Source organism: Sturnira hondurensis, unplaced genomic scaffold (assembly GCF_014824575.4).
Source record: "Sturnira hondurensis isolate 20B ecotype Veracruz unplaced genomic scaffold, ASM1482457v3 Scaffold0018877, whole genome shotgun sequence".
Taxonomy (NCBI): Eukaryota; Metazoa; Chordata; class Mammalia; order Chiroptera; family Phyllostomidae; genus Sturnira; species Sturnira hondurensis.
Window position 1 is genome coordinate 807,798 of NW_028091508.1, and position 14,243 is coordinate 822,040.

General features: G+C 43.7%; 1 protein-coding gene across 1 annotated transcript; it reads left to right on the top strand.

Annotated features, from left to right (window-relative positions):
• Positions 1 to 1,556: 1,556 nt before the first annotated feature.
• Positions 1,557 to 11,083, top strand: NDUFAB1 (NADH:ubiquinone oxidoreductase subunit AB1). The gene is made up of 5 exons (XM_037070656.1): positions 1,557 to 1,757; positions 8,074 to 8,196; positions 9,262 to 9,349; positions 10,067 to 10,166; positions 10,927 to 11,083. The coding sequence occupies exons 1-4, from the start codon at positions 1,596 to 1,598 to the stop codon at positions 10,156 to 10,158; spliced, it is 465 nt and encodes a 154-aa protein (XP_036926551.1). The 5' UTR covers positions 1,557 to 1,595; the 3' UTR covers positions 10,159 to 10,166; positions 10,927 to 11,083.
• Positions 11,084 to 14,243: the final 3,160 nt, after the last annotated feature.

Genomic DNA, 14,243 nt, shown 5'->3' on the forward strand with positions numbered 1-14,243 from the left:
CGCTTTTGCAATTGTTTAATAAGCAGTGAAATGGTGATGATTAAATCAGGGTGTAGGAGAAGCCTGGTGTCAACTGCTGGCATTGCCATAGGGACTGATGGGCATCACCAACAGCAAATGATTCTCAATGCTGTCTTCCCTCCTGATTGATTAGATCAAATATACATCCTAAAAGAGGCCTTCAGGGACCACCCTACCTAAAGTAACTCACCTTCTATATTCCCTCACGATTCCCTTCCCTGCTTTATTGTTCTTCCCTATATTTATCACTATTTCCTGGAATTTTATGGGGGGGGTATATTTTTATGTATTGTCTATCTCTCCACTGGAAAGTAAACTCCATGAAAATAGACTGCCTGTCTGGCTTGCTCACTGCTGTATCCTCAACAACTAGTACATGGCAGATACTCATTTTTTTTTTAATTTTTAAAGATTTTATTTACTTATTTATTTTTAGAGGGGAAGGAGCAAGGGAGAGAAACACCAATGTATGGTTGCCTTTTGTGCGTCCCCTGCTGGTAGTTAGCCTGCAAGGAACCGGCCTGCAACCCAGGCGTGTGCCCTGACTGGGAATCGAACCGCGATCGTCTGGTTCGCAGGCTCGCGCTCAATCCACTGACCTATGCCAGCCAGGGCAGATACTCAATTTTTTAGTGAACATACAAATAATTTTACAAAACTGGGGTCATACTATGCATTGTATTTTAAATGACAGACATTACACTTTATTTTACTTAAATTTAACAAAAGTAAAAGAAACATAAAACTGAAGCCAGTGTTGGATTGTCCATCCAGGAAACACTTAGAGTTTGGAGTTACATGTATGGATTTCAATATCCTTGGGCTCCCTGCTAAGGAATGTAAGCATATTAGCAGCAAAGTTTCCCAAAAGAACCCATTTTTTGGTGAGCTCTATTATTTATACATTATTAACTTTAAAACATATATATGTTTTTTTAAATATTTTATTTATTTATTTTTAGAGAGAGGGGACGGGAAGGAGAAAGTGGGAGAGAAACATCGATGTGTGGTTGCCTCTCATGTGTCCCCCATTGGGGAACTGGCCTGCAACCCAGGCATGTGCTCTGACTAGGAATCGAACCAGTGACCTTTTGCTTCACAGGCCCGAACTCAATCCACTGAGCTACACCAGCCAGGGCTATATGGTTTTTATTGTAATTTCCACATTTATTAGTCTTACATACTTAAATCGACTCATTTTCACATTCTTATTTTACATTGAGTTAAACTCAATTTAATGAGTTTAAATGGACCTGTTAATTTTAATTCCTATGGAAGAAATGCGTCGTCGAAACGTTTAAAAAACGTGTTTCAGAAGTTTCAGAGAATAAGTGAAAATAAGTTCCTTTCTCGTGTCAATGATTAGTGTTTAGGGAATCTGGCCCGGCAGCCATTCACCTCCGAACGGGAATGGCCGGACCTCGCGCCCCGAGGGCGCAGTGCCGTCAGGAGCCGCCAGGGGCCGCCACCGCCGGATGGGCTTCGGCAGTGCCGCTCTGCGTGTGGCCCGCGCCGAACCAGAGAGGAAACTAGACCCGCGGGCGCCGCGCAGTGCAGCCTGGGTCGGCGTAGCCATGGCGGCTCGTGTCCTTTGCTCCTGTGTCCGCCGACTGCCCGCGGCCTTGGGGTCGCTGCCCCGGGTTCCCCTGTCGGCCGCCGCCCGGCCGCTCAGCATCAGGCTGTGCCCCGCGGGGACCCAGACCAGGCCCGGGGTTCCCTCCCTGGCGCTCTTGCAGGTGACTCGCGATGACTTTGCTGGGGCCTGACAGGGGTCAGGGATCGGGCTTGCTGGAGAGGAGGGGGTCAGGCCGCGGGGATGCGCCAGTCGTAGGAGGTGTGACCGAGGACCACTGGCTCGCTCCCCCTTCCCCTGCCTAACGGTGCTCGGCTGACCTTGCTCGGAGGCTGTGCGACCTAGTGACACTCTCGGGTTCGAATACGGGCTGCCGCTTACCGAAACTTCAGGCTAGGTCGTAACCTTGCTGAGCCTCAGTCTAAACTTAATATCGGGATACCGGTCTCTACCCTGTGGAGTTGCATCCAGGCTTAGAGGAGTGAAGGCAGGTAGAACACCTAGAGAGGCGCTTGGTAAGCCCTCAGAATATGATTGGTTGCCATTATCCCTAAGAAGCGATACTGTTAAGGACGATGGTAGCTTTATCGGAGGAAACTAATGACAGGGTGCAGAAGGAAAGCCACGCTGGCCCATAGCCTTCTCCAGAGCAATTCTCTCCCTAAATTTCCCCATGTGGCACCTTTTGCCTGCTTCTGGGCCTCCTGGAAGTAAAGAGAGGAAACTCCCCATATTTTTAGCTTTTTTTTTTTAATCTGATGAAACCATTACAAGGCTGAAACTCTCCTTAGGGCAGTGATTTTTTTCAACCCTACCTTCACATTTCATGTTACCTGGGTAGCTTAAAAAAGAGAGAAAAATCTCTTGCCCCTCAATTCTGATTTACTCTCTGGGATTAAACAAAAAGCCCTGGACTGGGTTTTTTTTTAAGTTCCTCAAGTGACTCTGAACTGCACCAAGATTAAGAACTACTGTCTTAATCTTGGATAGACTCGTGAGGTCAAATTGAGAAACCCCTTTTCAGTCTCCAGAACTTCATTGTAATAATGTTTAAACCTTGACTAAGATGTTAGAATAAAAAGGATTTATTATTATTAAGATTAACATCTTAAAGGATTTAAGATGATAGGATTCCTGGGGCAAAATCACTCAGAATCTCTAGGTGGGGTCTGGGCATCTGTTTTTTTAAAGCTGCCAAGTGATCCTTTTGTGCAGCCAGTTTTGAGATTTACTGACACTGTAATGGATTCATTTGTAGGACGTTGTTTTATTGCCTGAGTCGGAGGCTAAACATGTCATCCTGAAGTTAAGGGGTAAAACGGCAGTATGTGGAGTTGCTGAGTGTTTTGTTCCTTAGACTGGTTTCAGCATTCAGGCAAAGCACATATCCTTGTTTTTAAAGTATTGATACTCACACGTGATTGTGTGTACAGATCACTTGGGTTAAAATATAGATTTTGGTAACAGGCTAAAAGTCTTTGTTTTTAAAAGGACTTCCAGCAGGTTCTGCTGCTGTTGGTCCTTGGATTGTGTGTTTAACAGTAGGGTACCCAAAGATGTCTCACAACCTTTGCTTGGTTTTCATGTACAGCAGAGGAACTGCCTTATTTATATTTACAAAGTGGTTTTGACTAAGTGCTCCCATTTAACTACTTTATATCCTTTGTGGATTGAAATGGAGAGTAAATTCTTGTTCATTGAAATATACTGAGGGGCAGATATGTGCCTGCCAGGCCTTATACTAGCCTGTTGAGGGATACTTAGATAGCTACTAAGAAGGATGTTCACATCTTCATTGGCTACTTTGCAGCCATTACAGTAAACTTGCCTGGTCAGTCCCTGCTGCTCCATCTTCCCTAGGCTGTTCTGACACTGTTTTCTCTTGGCATGTCCTCTTTCTCTCTTCTACTCAGTGGGCACTTTCTCTGTCTAGCCTAATCCTTAAATGTTGGTTATCTTTAGAACTCTTTAAGCACACACTGTTCCTGGGATGTTTCTTCACTTTGAGGGTTTCTGTTGGCTGTGTGCCATCATTCCAAACCACCTCCAGTCTCTGTTCATCTAATTTGGATGAATGCTCATTCCACCCATTCCCAGCTGTTGGTTTTCCCTCCTCAAAATTTGTCTATCATGCTGATCTCAGAGCAACCACGTACTCATTTATATTCTTAATAATAAAAAAAAAGCTAAAGCTGCTTTCTTGGGTATAGAAAGGTAAGACTATAAAAATAGGAGGTAAGAAAAACAAGGGTAGTGGTCTAAAATGGAGCCCAGAAGTCCAGTATCCAATACTTGACCTCTTCAGGCCCTGAATCTAAACTGTCTGGTGGCCAGAGCACAAAGAAAATTTCAAGTTCTGTGGGACATGGTACCCAGGTGAAGATAAAGCACTTGATGCAGGGAAAGCTTCACTATGCTTGGTACCAGACCAGATGACGTACATGACAATGATGGACTCTGGGCTGTGGTCTGTCTGCATCATTTATTCCCTATTAAGATAAACCTATTTTGACTCACTCGAGGTCTGCAGCCCTGGCCCTGCCTCTTCAGTGTCAGAGCCTGTGTTGGTGTGCCACCTTGCCCTTAAAACTCCAGCAACATGAACTAACTTCTTCACACATGGACACACTACACTTTTGTGCCTCCTTTTTTTTTCTTGGCCTGCCTTTCCCTCCTTGAATAATCTATCCCTTTCCTTTTCCTGGTTAACTCCTGTCTCCTTCCCTGCCTCTCAAGGATTGAATGACAACTTTTGTTACTGAAGAAGCCTACTGATCCGTAACCTTGTTATGGCTCTTGTCTCATTTTATTACTACCGAAATGATCTGTTTGGGTTGGTCTTTTTCATTAGACTGTAGCTTTTCTGAGGGTAGAGGTCATGTCTTTTTGTCATTCTAACCCATAACACAGTGCATGTCATACAGGTAAAGCTTGTAGGCTGCTGAGATGGTCATGTAAAGGCAGAGTTTGCCGTATGTGAGGACAGGTGTGTATACAGTGCAGAAGCAAGAAGAGGGAACTAACCCCTAGAGAGTACAGTCTTGAAGGCAGCAGTGTTACCAGCAGTCAGGGCAGGGTGTAGTGCCATGTGCTAAGGCCAGTAAATACCAGCGCACACTTATGGCTGACCTGCAGAGTGCCTGTGGAAGGGAGAGGCCCAAGTTGAGGTGGAAGACAGCAGGCATATTGTGCAGGATGCTGCTGTATGCCCACTGAGGTGTGTGGATGTTCTTTGCCTAGGTCAGGGAGTGAACAATAAACAAAGTTGTTTGGAGGAATAAATGAGACCTTTTCACCCCAGCCAGACATGCTGGGTGACCCAGTGACATGATAGGGAGACGATGGGAAGACTGGAAATTGGTCCTGAGGTTTCTGGCTATAGCCCCAGGTGGTGGAGGAGGAATAGAGGTCTGTAAGGAGGCATTTTGTGGGCAGATGGGTAGGGAGTTCATTTCCAAACAGTGGACTTTGAGATGTCTGTGCTGCCTGGGTATAACTGTGCAGGGGGCAGTTTGTAGAAATGGCCTTTAAGGCCATCTCCTTAGGTTCCTTTTGAGTTTCCCTCAGTCAGAGGTGGGCCCCAGTGGAGAAAAGATGGGTTCTAATGGACACTAATCAGATTTGATTAGTTTATACTAACCCAGAGGGTAGTCACTCTTTTCCTGCAAATAGTGCCTTCTTCTCTCACGTCTTTGGGTGGTTTCTGTTAAATATAAGTTTTGGGTGTATATCTTGGGGAAAACAGTTAACATCAGAAACAACACATTTATTATTATTATTATTATTATTATTTTGTAAATGGCTGAGATCCAGCAGAAGGAGGCAGTAAGGAGTAAGCCCCCCACCCAGGAGGCCTTTCTCTGCCTCAGTTTCTTCATCTAAATGGGGTGATGGTGCTATATGCCCCATAGTGCTGTTAGAACTAAAGGAGATGATATATGGAAAGTGCCCAGGGCAGGGTCACAGCCTGACTGAATGATAAGAAATCAATAAAGAGGCCCAAAGGGGAGGCATGGGAGGAAGCAGGATCAAGTGCTTTGGGGGTGTACCACCCAAAAGCTACAAACTGGCCAGGCATCATCCTCCCGGGGCCTGTTGGACAGCCCCGCAGAGCACCTGCGTGCATATCAGGCAGTGCTCTAAGCCCTTCTTCACAACAGTCCTGCAAGCTTGGCACTCTTGTTTATCCCCATTTTAAGGTAAGGGCACAGATGAAGCAGTTTCGTTCCAGGCTCTGAGCTCTCACCCTTCTACCTCTCCTGAGCCCACTGTAGCCACCCACTTTACCTTGCCATGTGGCCTCTAGGTGGAGACTCCTTTAATTTCATTTTTGAAAGATTTTATTTAATTTTAGAGACGGGGGAAGGGAGAAAGAGAGGAAAACATCAATGTATGGTTGCCTCTCACATACCCCTTACTGGGGATCTGGCCCACAACCCAGGCATGTGCCCTAACTGGGAATCTAGCTGGTGACCCTTTGCTTCACAGTCTGGAGCTCAATCCACTGAGCCACACCAGCCAGGGCTAATTTCATTTTTTAAAAAGGTTTTATTTATTTTAGAGAGAGGAAGGAAGGGTGGAAGAGAGGGAGAGAAACATCAATGTGTGATTGCCTCTCATGTGGCCCCAACTGGGGACCTGGCCTGCAACCCAGGTAGGTGCCCTGACTGGGAATTGAACTGGAGACCCTTTGGTTTACAGGCTGACAATCCACTGAGCCACACCAGCCAGGGCCTCTTTAGTTTCATTTAATGACATCTGCCTACCCGGCCTCTGCAGGCACTTGCCCTACTGCTGGGGATGATGCTGACCCCTAGTGGGCCACAGCTGTGTAGAAGCATCCTTACTAGCTTCCTCTGTGCACATGTCAGCCTCCCCTTTCTCTGTCCCTCTCAGCACTGGTTTCACCTCCCACCACTTCTTAATAAACACAGATGAGGCCTCCACTACATCCTTACTCTTCAAGTTCTCGTCTGTCATTACCACAGTTAGCTCATTCCTTCTCCCACTTTCTCTTTAGTCTTTTCTACTACTTCATTCTGTCTGTGGCTTAGAAACCTTCTAGTCATTGAGAAGGCCTGGTGACATTCTCACTACAGCGATTTCCTAAACCATTCTGTCATCAGAAGGGAAAGTACACTAAATTTAGACAGAAAAGAGCAAGTGCTCCAAACCTCTGGGTAACCTGTACCCAGAAGTATTCTTCAGAACGTCTATAAAACTCATCTGATCTCCTCACCAGCTGATTAAACCTAACTTCAATGCCTGAGGGTTTTTTGTTTGGTTGGGGTTTTTTGTTTTTTGCAAGATAGTGCTTATACAGAGGTATGTACGGGTTTGGTTAATTTGTTTAATTATGATTTTTCATGGACCTTAGTGAGTCTCAGGCGCCTGAGCCCCAACAGGCAAAACCTATTTTCTATGGGAAATACTGTAAAAACTCCAAACCATAGTATTAAAATCAATTTTAGAAGGCAAACAAACAAGTTCAGATTAGGGACTTCCATAGCACGCAAAACTATCTGAGTGCTATTTTGTTTTCTCTTGTTCTGTGTGGTACCTTCCACACCTTTAAGCTTGCTGACCTGTGAGATGGAAACTTTCTCACATTTCATAAAGGAGTCAAGACCCTAGTACCCAGTTGAAATATAAGCAGGTGAATATCAGAGATTTGAGATGATCATGGCAAAGATCAGGAAGGCTCATAGCCATCAGGAAGGCTTATTGACACCAGGCTTATTGGCTGGTGTCAATAAGGCGTGGACCCTGAAGGGAAATAAACTGGACTGTGACAACTGTCAGGCTCCGTCTTCCTCTCCTTTGGGTTGGTAGCCAATGGGCTAGATCAGACCCTGCATATATGGTCTTCAGCGAACTGCCTCAGTTTAACATGACAGCTCTTTCCATGTGGGTTACTTTGACTTGTGTGTGCCCATTAGAGGTGGTAGGCAATTACTGCTACAATGGCTGCTGCAGATGACATGAGGAGACTTAGGCTCTTAGACTTAGGCTCTTCTGCACACCTTGGATGATTTTAGTCTCATGGAGCAAAACGAATGTCCAAACTGAGGGGAAGGGAGGCCCATGTTTATGCTTCAGAACTGCTAGAGCTTCTGCGATTCTTCAGCAGTGAACCAGTGTGGTCTAGGAGCCATAATCACAATCAAATGAGGCAGTTCTCTAGAGCACAGGTGGCAAGTACAAGGCCCATGGGCCAAATCCGGCCCAGCACCTTGTTTCTACCTGGCGGCTGCACCGAGCTCCTTGCCCCTAGTTAAGGAGTAGTTACATTTATACAGTCCTAAAATGACATTTGGCCCTTTGAAGGCAATCTCCAGGCTGACATGGCCCCCAGTGAAAATGAGTTTGACACTTGTGCTCTAGAGCCTTAAAAGCTTTGTGAGAGATACCTAACACAAGCAAGTGCATTTACTTGAAGGCATTTTAGGTTCAGCGTTTCCTTCCTGCCCTTGCCTTAGGTACCAGGCAGAGTTACACAGCTGTGCCGGCCATATAGTGACGCGCCCCCTCTGACGATAGAGGGCATCAAGGACCGTGTACTTTACGTTTTGAAACTGTATGACAAGATTGACCCAGAGAAGGTAACTGATGTGGTTTAAATCTTTTTTTCTTTAAATGAGTATTTAATCACACGATACAAAATTCAAGTGGTCCAAAAGGACATTCAGTAAAAAATCTCTGTGCTCCCAGCCAGAGGTTCCTCTCTGGGAGGCGGTAGTAAAAGCAGCTTCTTGTGTATATTTCCAGAGGCACTCAGTGCATGTGCTGGGAAGTACACATACATGTGTGTATGTTATATGTGCTGTGTGATCTGTACTTCCTACCCTTTTAAAAACCCCAGGGGTAGTGTACTACTGTAAACACTATTTTGTACCTTTCTTAACCTTTGAAATTTTTTTATAGTAACATAAAAAAAATTCATCTGTTAATAATTAAATCTGTTGTGTGAGTAGGATAAATGGGGTGTTTGGTTTGTTTTTTTGAGGTATAAATTGACATGTAACATTGTTAGTTTCATGTATTTGTATATATTGTGAATTAATCACCATAATATATCTAGTTAACACGGGTCACTACACATTATAAAAGCTCTCTTCTTATGATGAGGACTTTTAAGATCCACTCTCTTAGCAACTTTCAAATATGCTGCAAGACAGTATTATTCACTATAGTCACCATGCTGTATGCACATGACATGACACCCCTAGGATAGTTTGTTTGCATGTGGCTTTTTGAAGCTTGAAGTCTAAATTAAAGGCAGGTGATGATAAAGACAGTCTGCTATTCTTGAGGGGAAGGAATGTCACTTCTAAGGTGTACTCTTAGTTGTTAACAGGAGAGGAAGAAAAACCAAACTCTCCAATGTCATTCAGAGCAGTAATCAAAGATCTTAATTAAACATGTAAAGTGAAATCCATCATTAGCTTTTATTTGTTGTTAACCAGTTCAAAACAAGGTTAAATTAGTTGACATGTAAAGCACACTCAGTAAATGCCAGCACACATTAAATGTATATAATGTTAATTATGATTCCTCCTATTTAAAAGTAAATTTTCCATATAACGATGAACATTGTACCACTCAGTAGTCTTACAAAGCAGAAGTTCTCACAGCCTGATTTTGTGTTTGGTGTCTCTTTCTTTCAGCTCTCAGTAAATTCCCATTTTATGAAAGACCTGGGCTTAGACAGTTTGGACCAAGTGGAGATTATCATGGCTATGGAGGATGAATTTGGTAACACACACAGGCTGAGTCTTGGGTCTCCGTATTGTAATTCTTGATTTGGGTGGATTCAAGTGAAAGGAATGTTGGGAGTCTAAATTGGGATTTGAATCAAATATATAAATAGAAACATTAAGTCCCCCCTTCACATAAAAGCACACCCCCATACACGTACCTTGGTTTCCAGCTGTGCTTCCTGTGCGCACTCCAAGTTATTCTGGTTTGGGACGGTTAGTTGTGCAAATGAGACCATTCAAGGCTCCACAAGTAATTTTGGAGGCAGATTTCCTCAGTGGAAGCCAAGGGACTTCTGTGCCATCCCACAGAGCTAAACTCAGTTGAGATCCCACACAGATGATGCTGACTGAGAGGCATGGCATCCATGGGGGTCAGGTGGGTACCGGCTTTCTTTTGGGGTAATGAAGTATTCTACAATTGGATAGTGGTGATGGTTGCACAACCGTGTGACAATATTAAAAACCATTGGATTTTTACACTTTTAAATGGGTGATTTTTCTACCGTGTGAATTTTATATATGTATATATATATTAAAAGGGCCAACCATTATACCCAATATGATACACACATTGTCTAGAACAGCACTGACTCACAACTGAAATGGACTCAGGGTTGCTAGACACTTGGTGGGTGTTACAGAAGTGCCAGTGCTTTAAACTGAAGGGTCTCCTTTTTCTATACTCATGCGCTGTTGTAAACTGTACTTTTAGGGTTTGAGATTCCTGATATAGATGCAGAGAAGCTGATGTGTCCACAAGAAATTGTAGATTACATTGCAGATAAGAAGGATGTGTATGAATAAGGTATGAGGTAAGTAATTTGACTTACAGAATGATGTTCTCCCATAGAATTAATTCCTCTGGGTTTCTTTAATAAAGTAAGACTGAGGAAGAAATGGAAATGCTCGACATTTTCACTGGTTATAAAATGCAGGCCCCTCTGGTTATAGGTCAATCCAAGAGGGCCAGCCTTAATGACCATCTGTATCCATGAGGGGGGTTGAAAGAAGTTCATTCCTAGACAGACTCCCTTGAGTGTTAGCCCTCCTAAAAGCAGTCTTGTAGAAAACACCGCTTGAGTTAGCCCAGAAGTAGAGACTGCTGCCTACCTCACTCCAGGCCAGCCCCGCCTGCTATCCAGAACTTTGGGATGGCCTTGCTATTGGCTGAGAGAGGTCTCATGGGCAAGAAAGCAGATGCTGGAGTCAGACATCTGTTTATTCTCAGCTCTGCCACATTCTGTTAAGTCTGTTTAGCCTCTTGTGAGCCTCAGTTTCCACATAAGTAAAATGGGGATAAAGGTAGGACCTACCTGGGACTTTTGTAAGGTTAAAAATCAGTGGTGTATGTAACTTATTTAATACAATGCTTGATGGTAAAGAAGCCTGTCAATAAATATTAGTTGCTGTTATTCGAGCTTTAGGATAATCAAATGATAAAACTTTTTAAATAGAACATTGTATTATTAGTGCTTGTAACTTCAGTTACTCTGTATATAGCACCTCAGAGATCTTCATGGAATGTTAGTAACAGTACAGCAAAAGGAACACTGAACTTCCTGTCTTTTCCAGATCCCTTTCCTTCAAGGATAGAAGATTTGGAATATACAGAAGAATGTCTGGCAGGAGATCACATTTTGGCATTACTGCTGACATTGACAGTGATTCTAGTTAGACTTGTATTTAAATTGTCTAAGTGTTTTTGCCCTTTGAAAATAAATCTATAAAATCAGCATTTTTGTCAGTCTTTAGTTTTTCAGTGATGTCTAGAAAGTGCATTTTTATATCGACTTCACTTAATATTTTTAAAGACCCGTCTGATCTGCCATTGGTATTCATGTAGATAAAAAAAAAAGTAACACTTTTTGAGCAGTGTATGTGGAACAAAACAGGCTTGCATGTGATGCCTCTGATCAGAATTTTGATAATTTTAACATTTGGGCAAAGTGCTGGCTATTCTAATCCCAATGGCAGCTGTACATTTTGCCTCCCCCCCCCAAAAAAAAAAACACCTGTGGTGGTTTGTGCTTAAGATAGGAGGCCTCACAGTACTGCCACTACAATTATGGCTTTTGCTAGCATCTTAACCACCCACTGCACAGAAGTGCCCATCACTGTGTAGCTGTTCCAAGTCTCAAAGGACCCAGATTAAGGAAGAAAATACACTGAATCACACACACAGATAATTCCTTGGCAATGCTATTTAGAGTCTTTGTGTTCAAACAACAGCAAAAGGCCTTTAGCTCTAAGAACTTCACTGGAATGTTCTTTGTGTGCCACTCTAGGAAGGCAGCACACTGGCCACATGCAGCATTCCAAAGTGTGTATGTGAATGAGAACAGTACAGATGGTGTGACCTGCATGTAGTTCTAACTGCCTCTGAACACCTGTGCATCTGCTGTAGGCAGTTCCCTTTGTGAGAATGACTGTAAGGCCTGTCACAACTTGTCTCTCACTTGATCTCTAGTTCTACCACACCCCCCTTCTCCATTGTGCCTCCTCAGACAGCAAGTGCCTCTCAAACGTCACGTGCCTACCACACGTGCAGCACCCTGCTAACAGGTCAATCGTATACCTCCATTCCCAGGAGTGTACCATCTGCTGTGGGACAGTTAGCACCCTATGTGCCACATTCCGATTACCCTGATGGAATGAACAGAAAGAAATGTTGCTAGAATTGTTGAACCTGAGTCTGATCATGACATATCCAGAAGGTAGGGCTTTAAAAAACAAAACAAAACATGGGAGACATCAACATCAGGGAAGCGTGGGGCTGGGAGGATGGGGAAGAACAGGAAACTGGAGGACAAATGGGATATGTGTAGGGGACAAGACATCACATTTCTTGGGAATAATGGCAGTGTTATGGTGGTCTGACTAACAGTCTCACGAGGTATGAACTGAGTGCTTGGGGGTGAAGCATCAGGACTGCAGCTGACTTTCACATGGCTCAGAAATAGAGCAAAACATTAACTGGTGACTAGGTGATGGCTATATGCACATATATACTATGTGTGTACATGTGTGTTCATTCAACTTGTTTGAAATTTGAATAAGGGAGGAAATTCAACATGACACGTAACAAGTACACAGATGTTGTACATACAACTGGATATCCGACCATATGAAACTAAATAGGAAGTTTTATGCAATCACATGGAAAGACTGTTAAGTGCAGACAGACTATAACCAGAATGACCCCATTTCTCTAACGCACACCATGATGTTAATGATTATGACATGACAGAAATAGGGCTTTTGTTCAGTATTTTCTAATTATAAATACCATGTATTGTGTAATAAATGACACATAAAAGTATGTGGAAACAGACAGTAGTTCAGCAGCTGCTGATCTGATCTGAGGAAAAGCACTTGTGGCACTGAAGCTTGGGCAGGACTTCCAAGGCTTGGCCAGGGAGGGCAGGTGGAGCAGTGTGTGCAGAAATGGGCAGGATATGAGTGTATTCAATCTGGAACACTGCTAGAGCATGAACTGCGGTGCTGTGCCTGTGGTCAAAAACAAAGGGGGTCCTTACAGGGTGGTTGACGAGTGGGTCAGCAGTGGGAGTGACAGGGTATCCTGCAGGGGAAACAGCCAGATGTATATATTTGAGTTCCTTTGCTGGTGGCTGTGCAAAAGGTGGAGAAGGTGGACTTATCTGCAGTGAACCTTGTGGTTCCTAGAAAAGCCCATGTGAAAAATGTAGATGGAGCAACTAATAAGTCACTATAAAAGTGGCAGAACCCAGTCAAGTGAGGAAAAAGGCAAGGGGTCTGGGGCACCTCACAAGTTTATGCCTTGGGCTGCTTGTACCAAGTCGTCTGAAACAGGGACTAGAGGAGGATCAGACTGGAAAGGGGACAGAATTTCAGGTTGGCACATGGGTTTGTTTGTGAGATATTCATTCAGCAGGAAATAATGAACAAGAGGATAAGAAAAGCCATGGGCTGGAGTGTCTGCACGGTGTGTGCCCTCCCCATCTGAGAAGGCATTTAGGTGGGAACAACACCCTCTGTTCCACAGATGGACCCAATGCGCTGAAGCCTCAAAGAACGCTACTGCCCACAGGGATAGATCACAGCTAAGGCTGAGAAGCTAGAACTAAGTGAGAGACTTGCCAGTCTCGCTAGACTTCAAATTTCTTTATCAAGTACATGTATTACTATCTTTTTTATTTTTAACATTATTAATGTGAGAGAGAGAGGAGAAAAACACTGATTTGTTGTTCCACCCATTTATGCATTCACTGGTTGATTTTTGTATGTTCCCTGACTGGGGACTGAACCCACAACCTTGGCATATTGTGAGAACGATCTAATCAACTAAGCTACAGCAGCCAGGTCACTGTCTTAGTTTTTTAAATGGTAGCCAATTAATTAACAAATGTTAAGGTTCAAAGTTTTAAAAAGCGAATCACAAACACAAGTTAGTGCCCTTAAAACATACGGCTTAAACCAAGGAAAGAAAAAACCAAAATGAAACAGTTAGTTTTCCTAAGTTCTCAGCAATAGAGGAGCACTAGGCAAATCTGGGGTCTGAATCTTAGCCTCAGTTGGTGACAGGCATGACCTTAGCTAAGTCACTTAACTTCTCTGAGCCTAAGTTTCCTCTAATGGGTATGTGGGGGTGACAAGAGGGATGTGGTAAAGTGTTGACAACATAATGCACAAAAGTGACACAGAGCCTGGCACATGGTAAGATTCAGTGAAGGAACTGATGTTCCAGGACTTGAAGGCAGTGTTTGGAGCAAGTTTCTTGTGGACAGAGTACCCAGAGGTGAACATGCCTCACCCAAGTCTGGAGCACCATGATTCTTTCTAAGTGGCATTTATCTGGCACACAGCTGGAGGCCAAACCCTGCTGGATGGCTTGCCAGAGACAGTCACCT

Excerpts from the sequence above, each read along its gene's own strand:
- NDUFAB1 (XM_037070656.1), top strand. The coding sequence starts at position 1,596 with ATGGCGGCTCGTGTCCTTTGCTCCTGTGTCCGCCGACTGCCCGCGGCC. Across the intron at positions 1,758-8,073 it reads CCTCCCTGGCGCTCTTGCAG|GTACCAGGCAGAGTTACACA; the intron begins GTGACTCGCGAT and ends CCCTTGCCTTAG. Across the intron at positions 9,350-10,066 it reads GGCTATGGAGGATGAATTTG|GGTTTGAGATTCCTGATATA; the intron begins GTAACACACACA and ends CTGTACTTTTAG.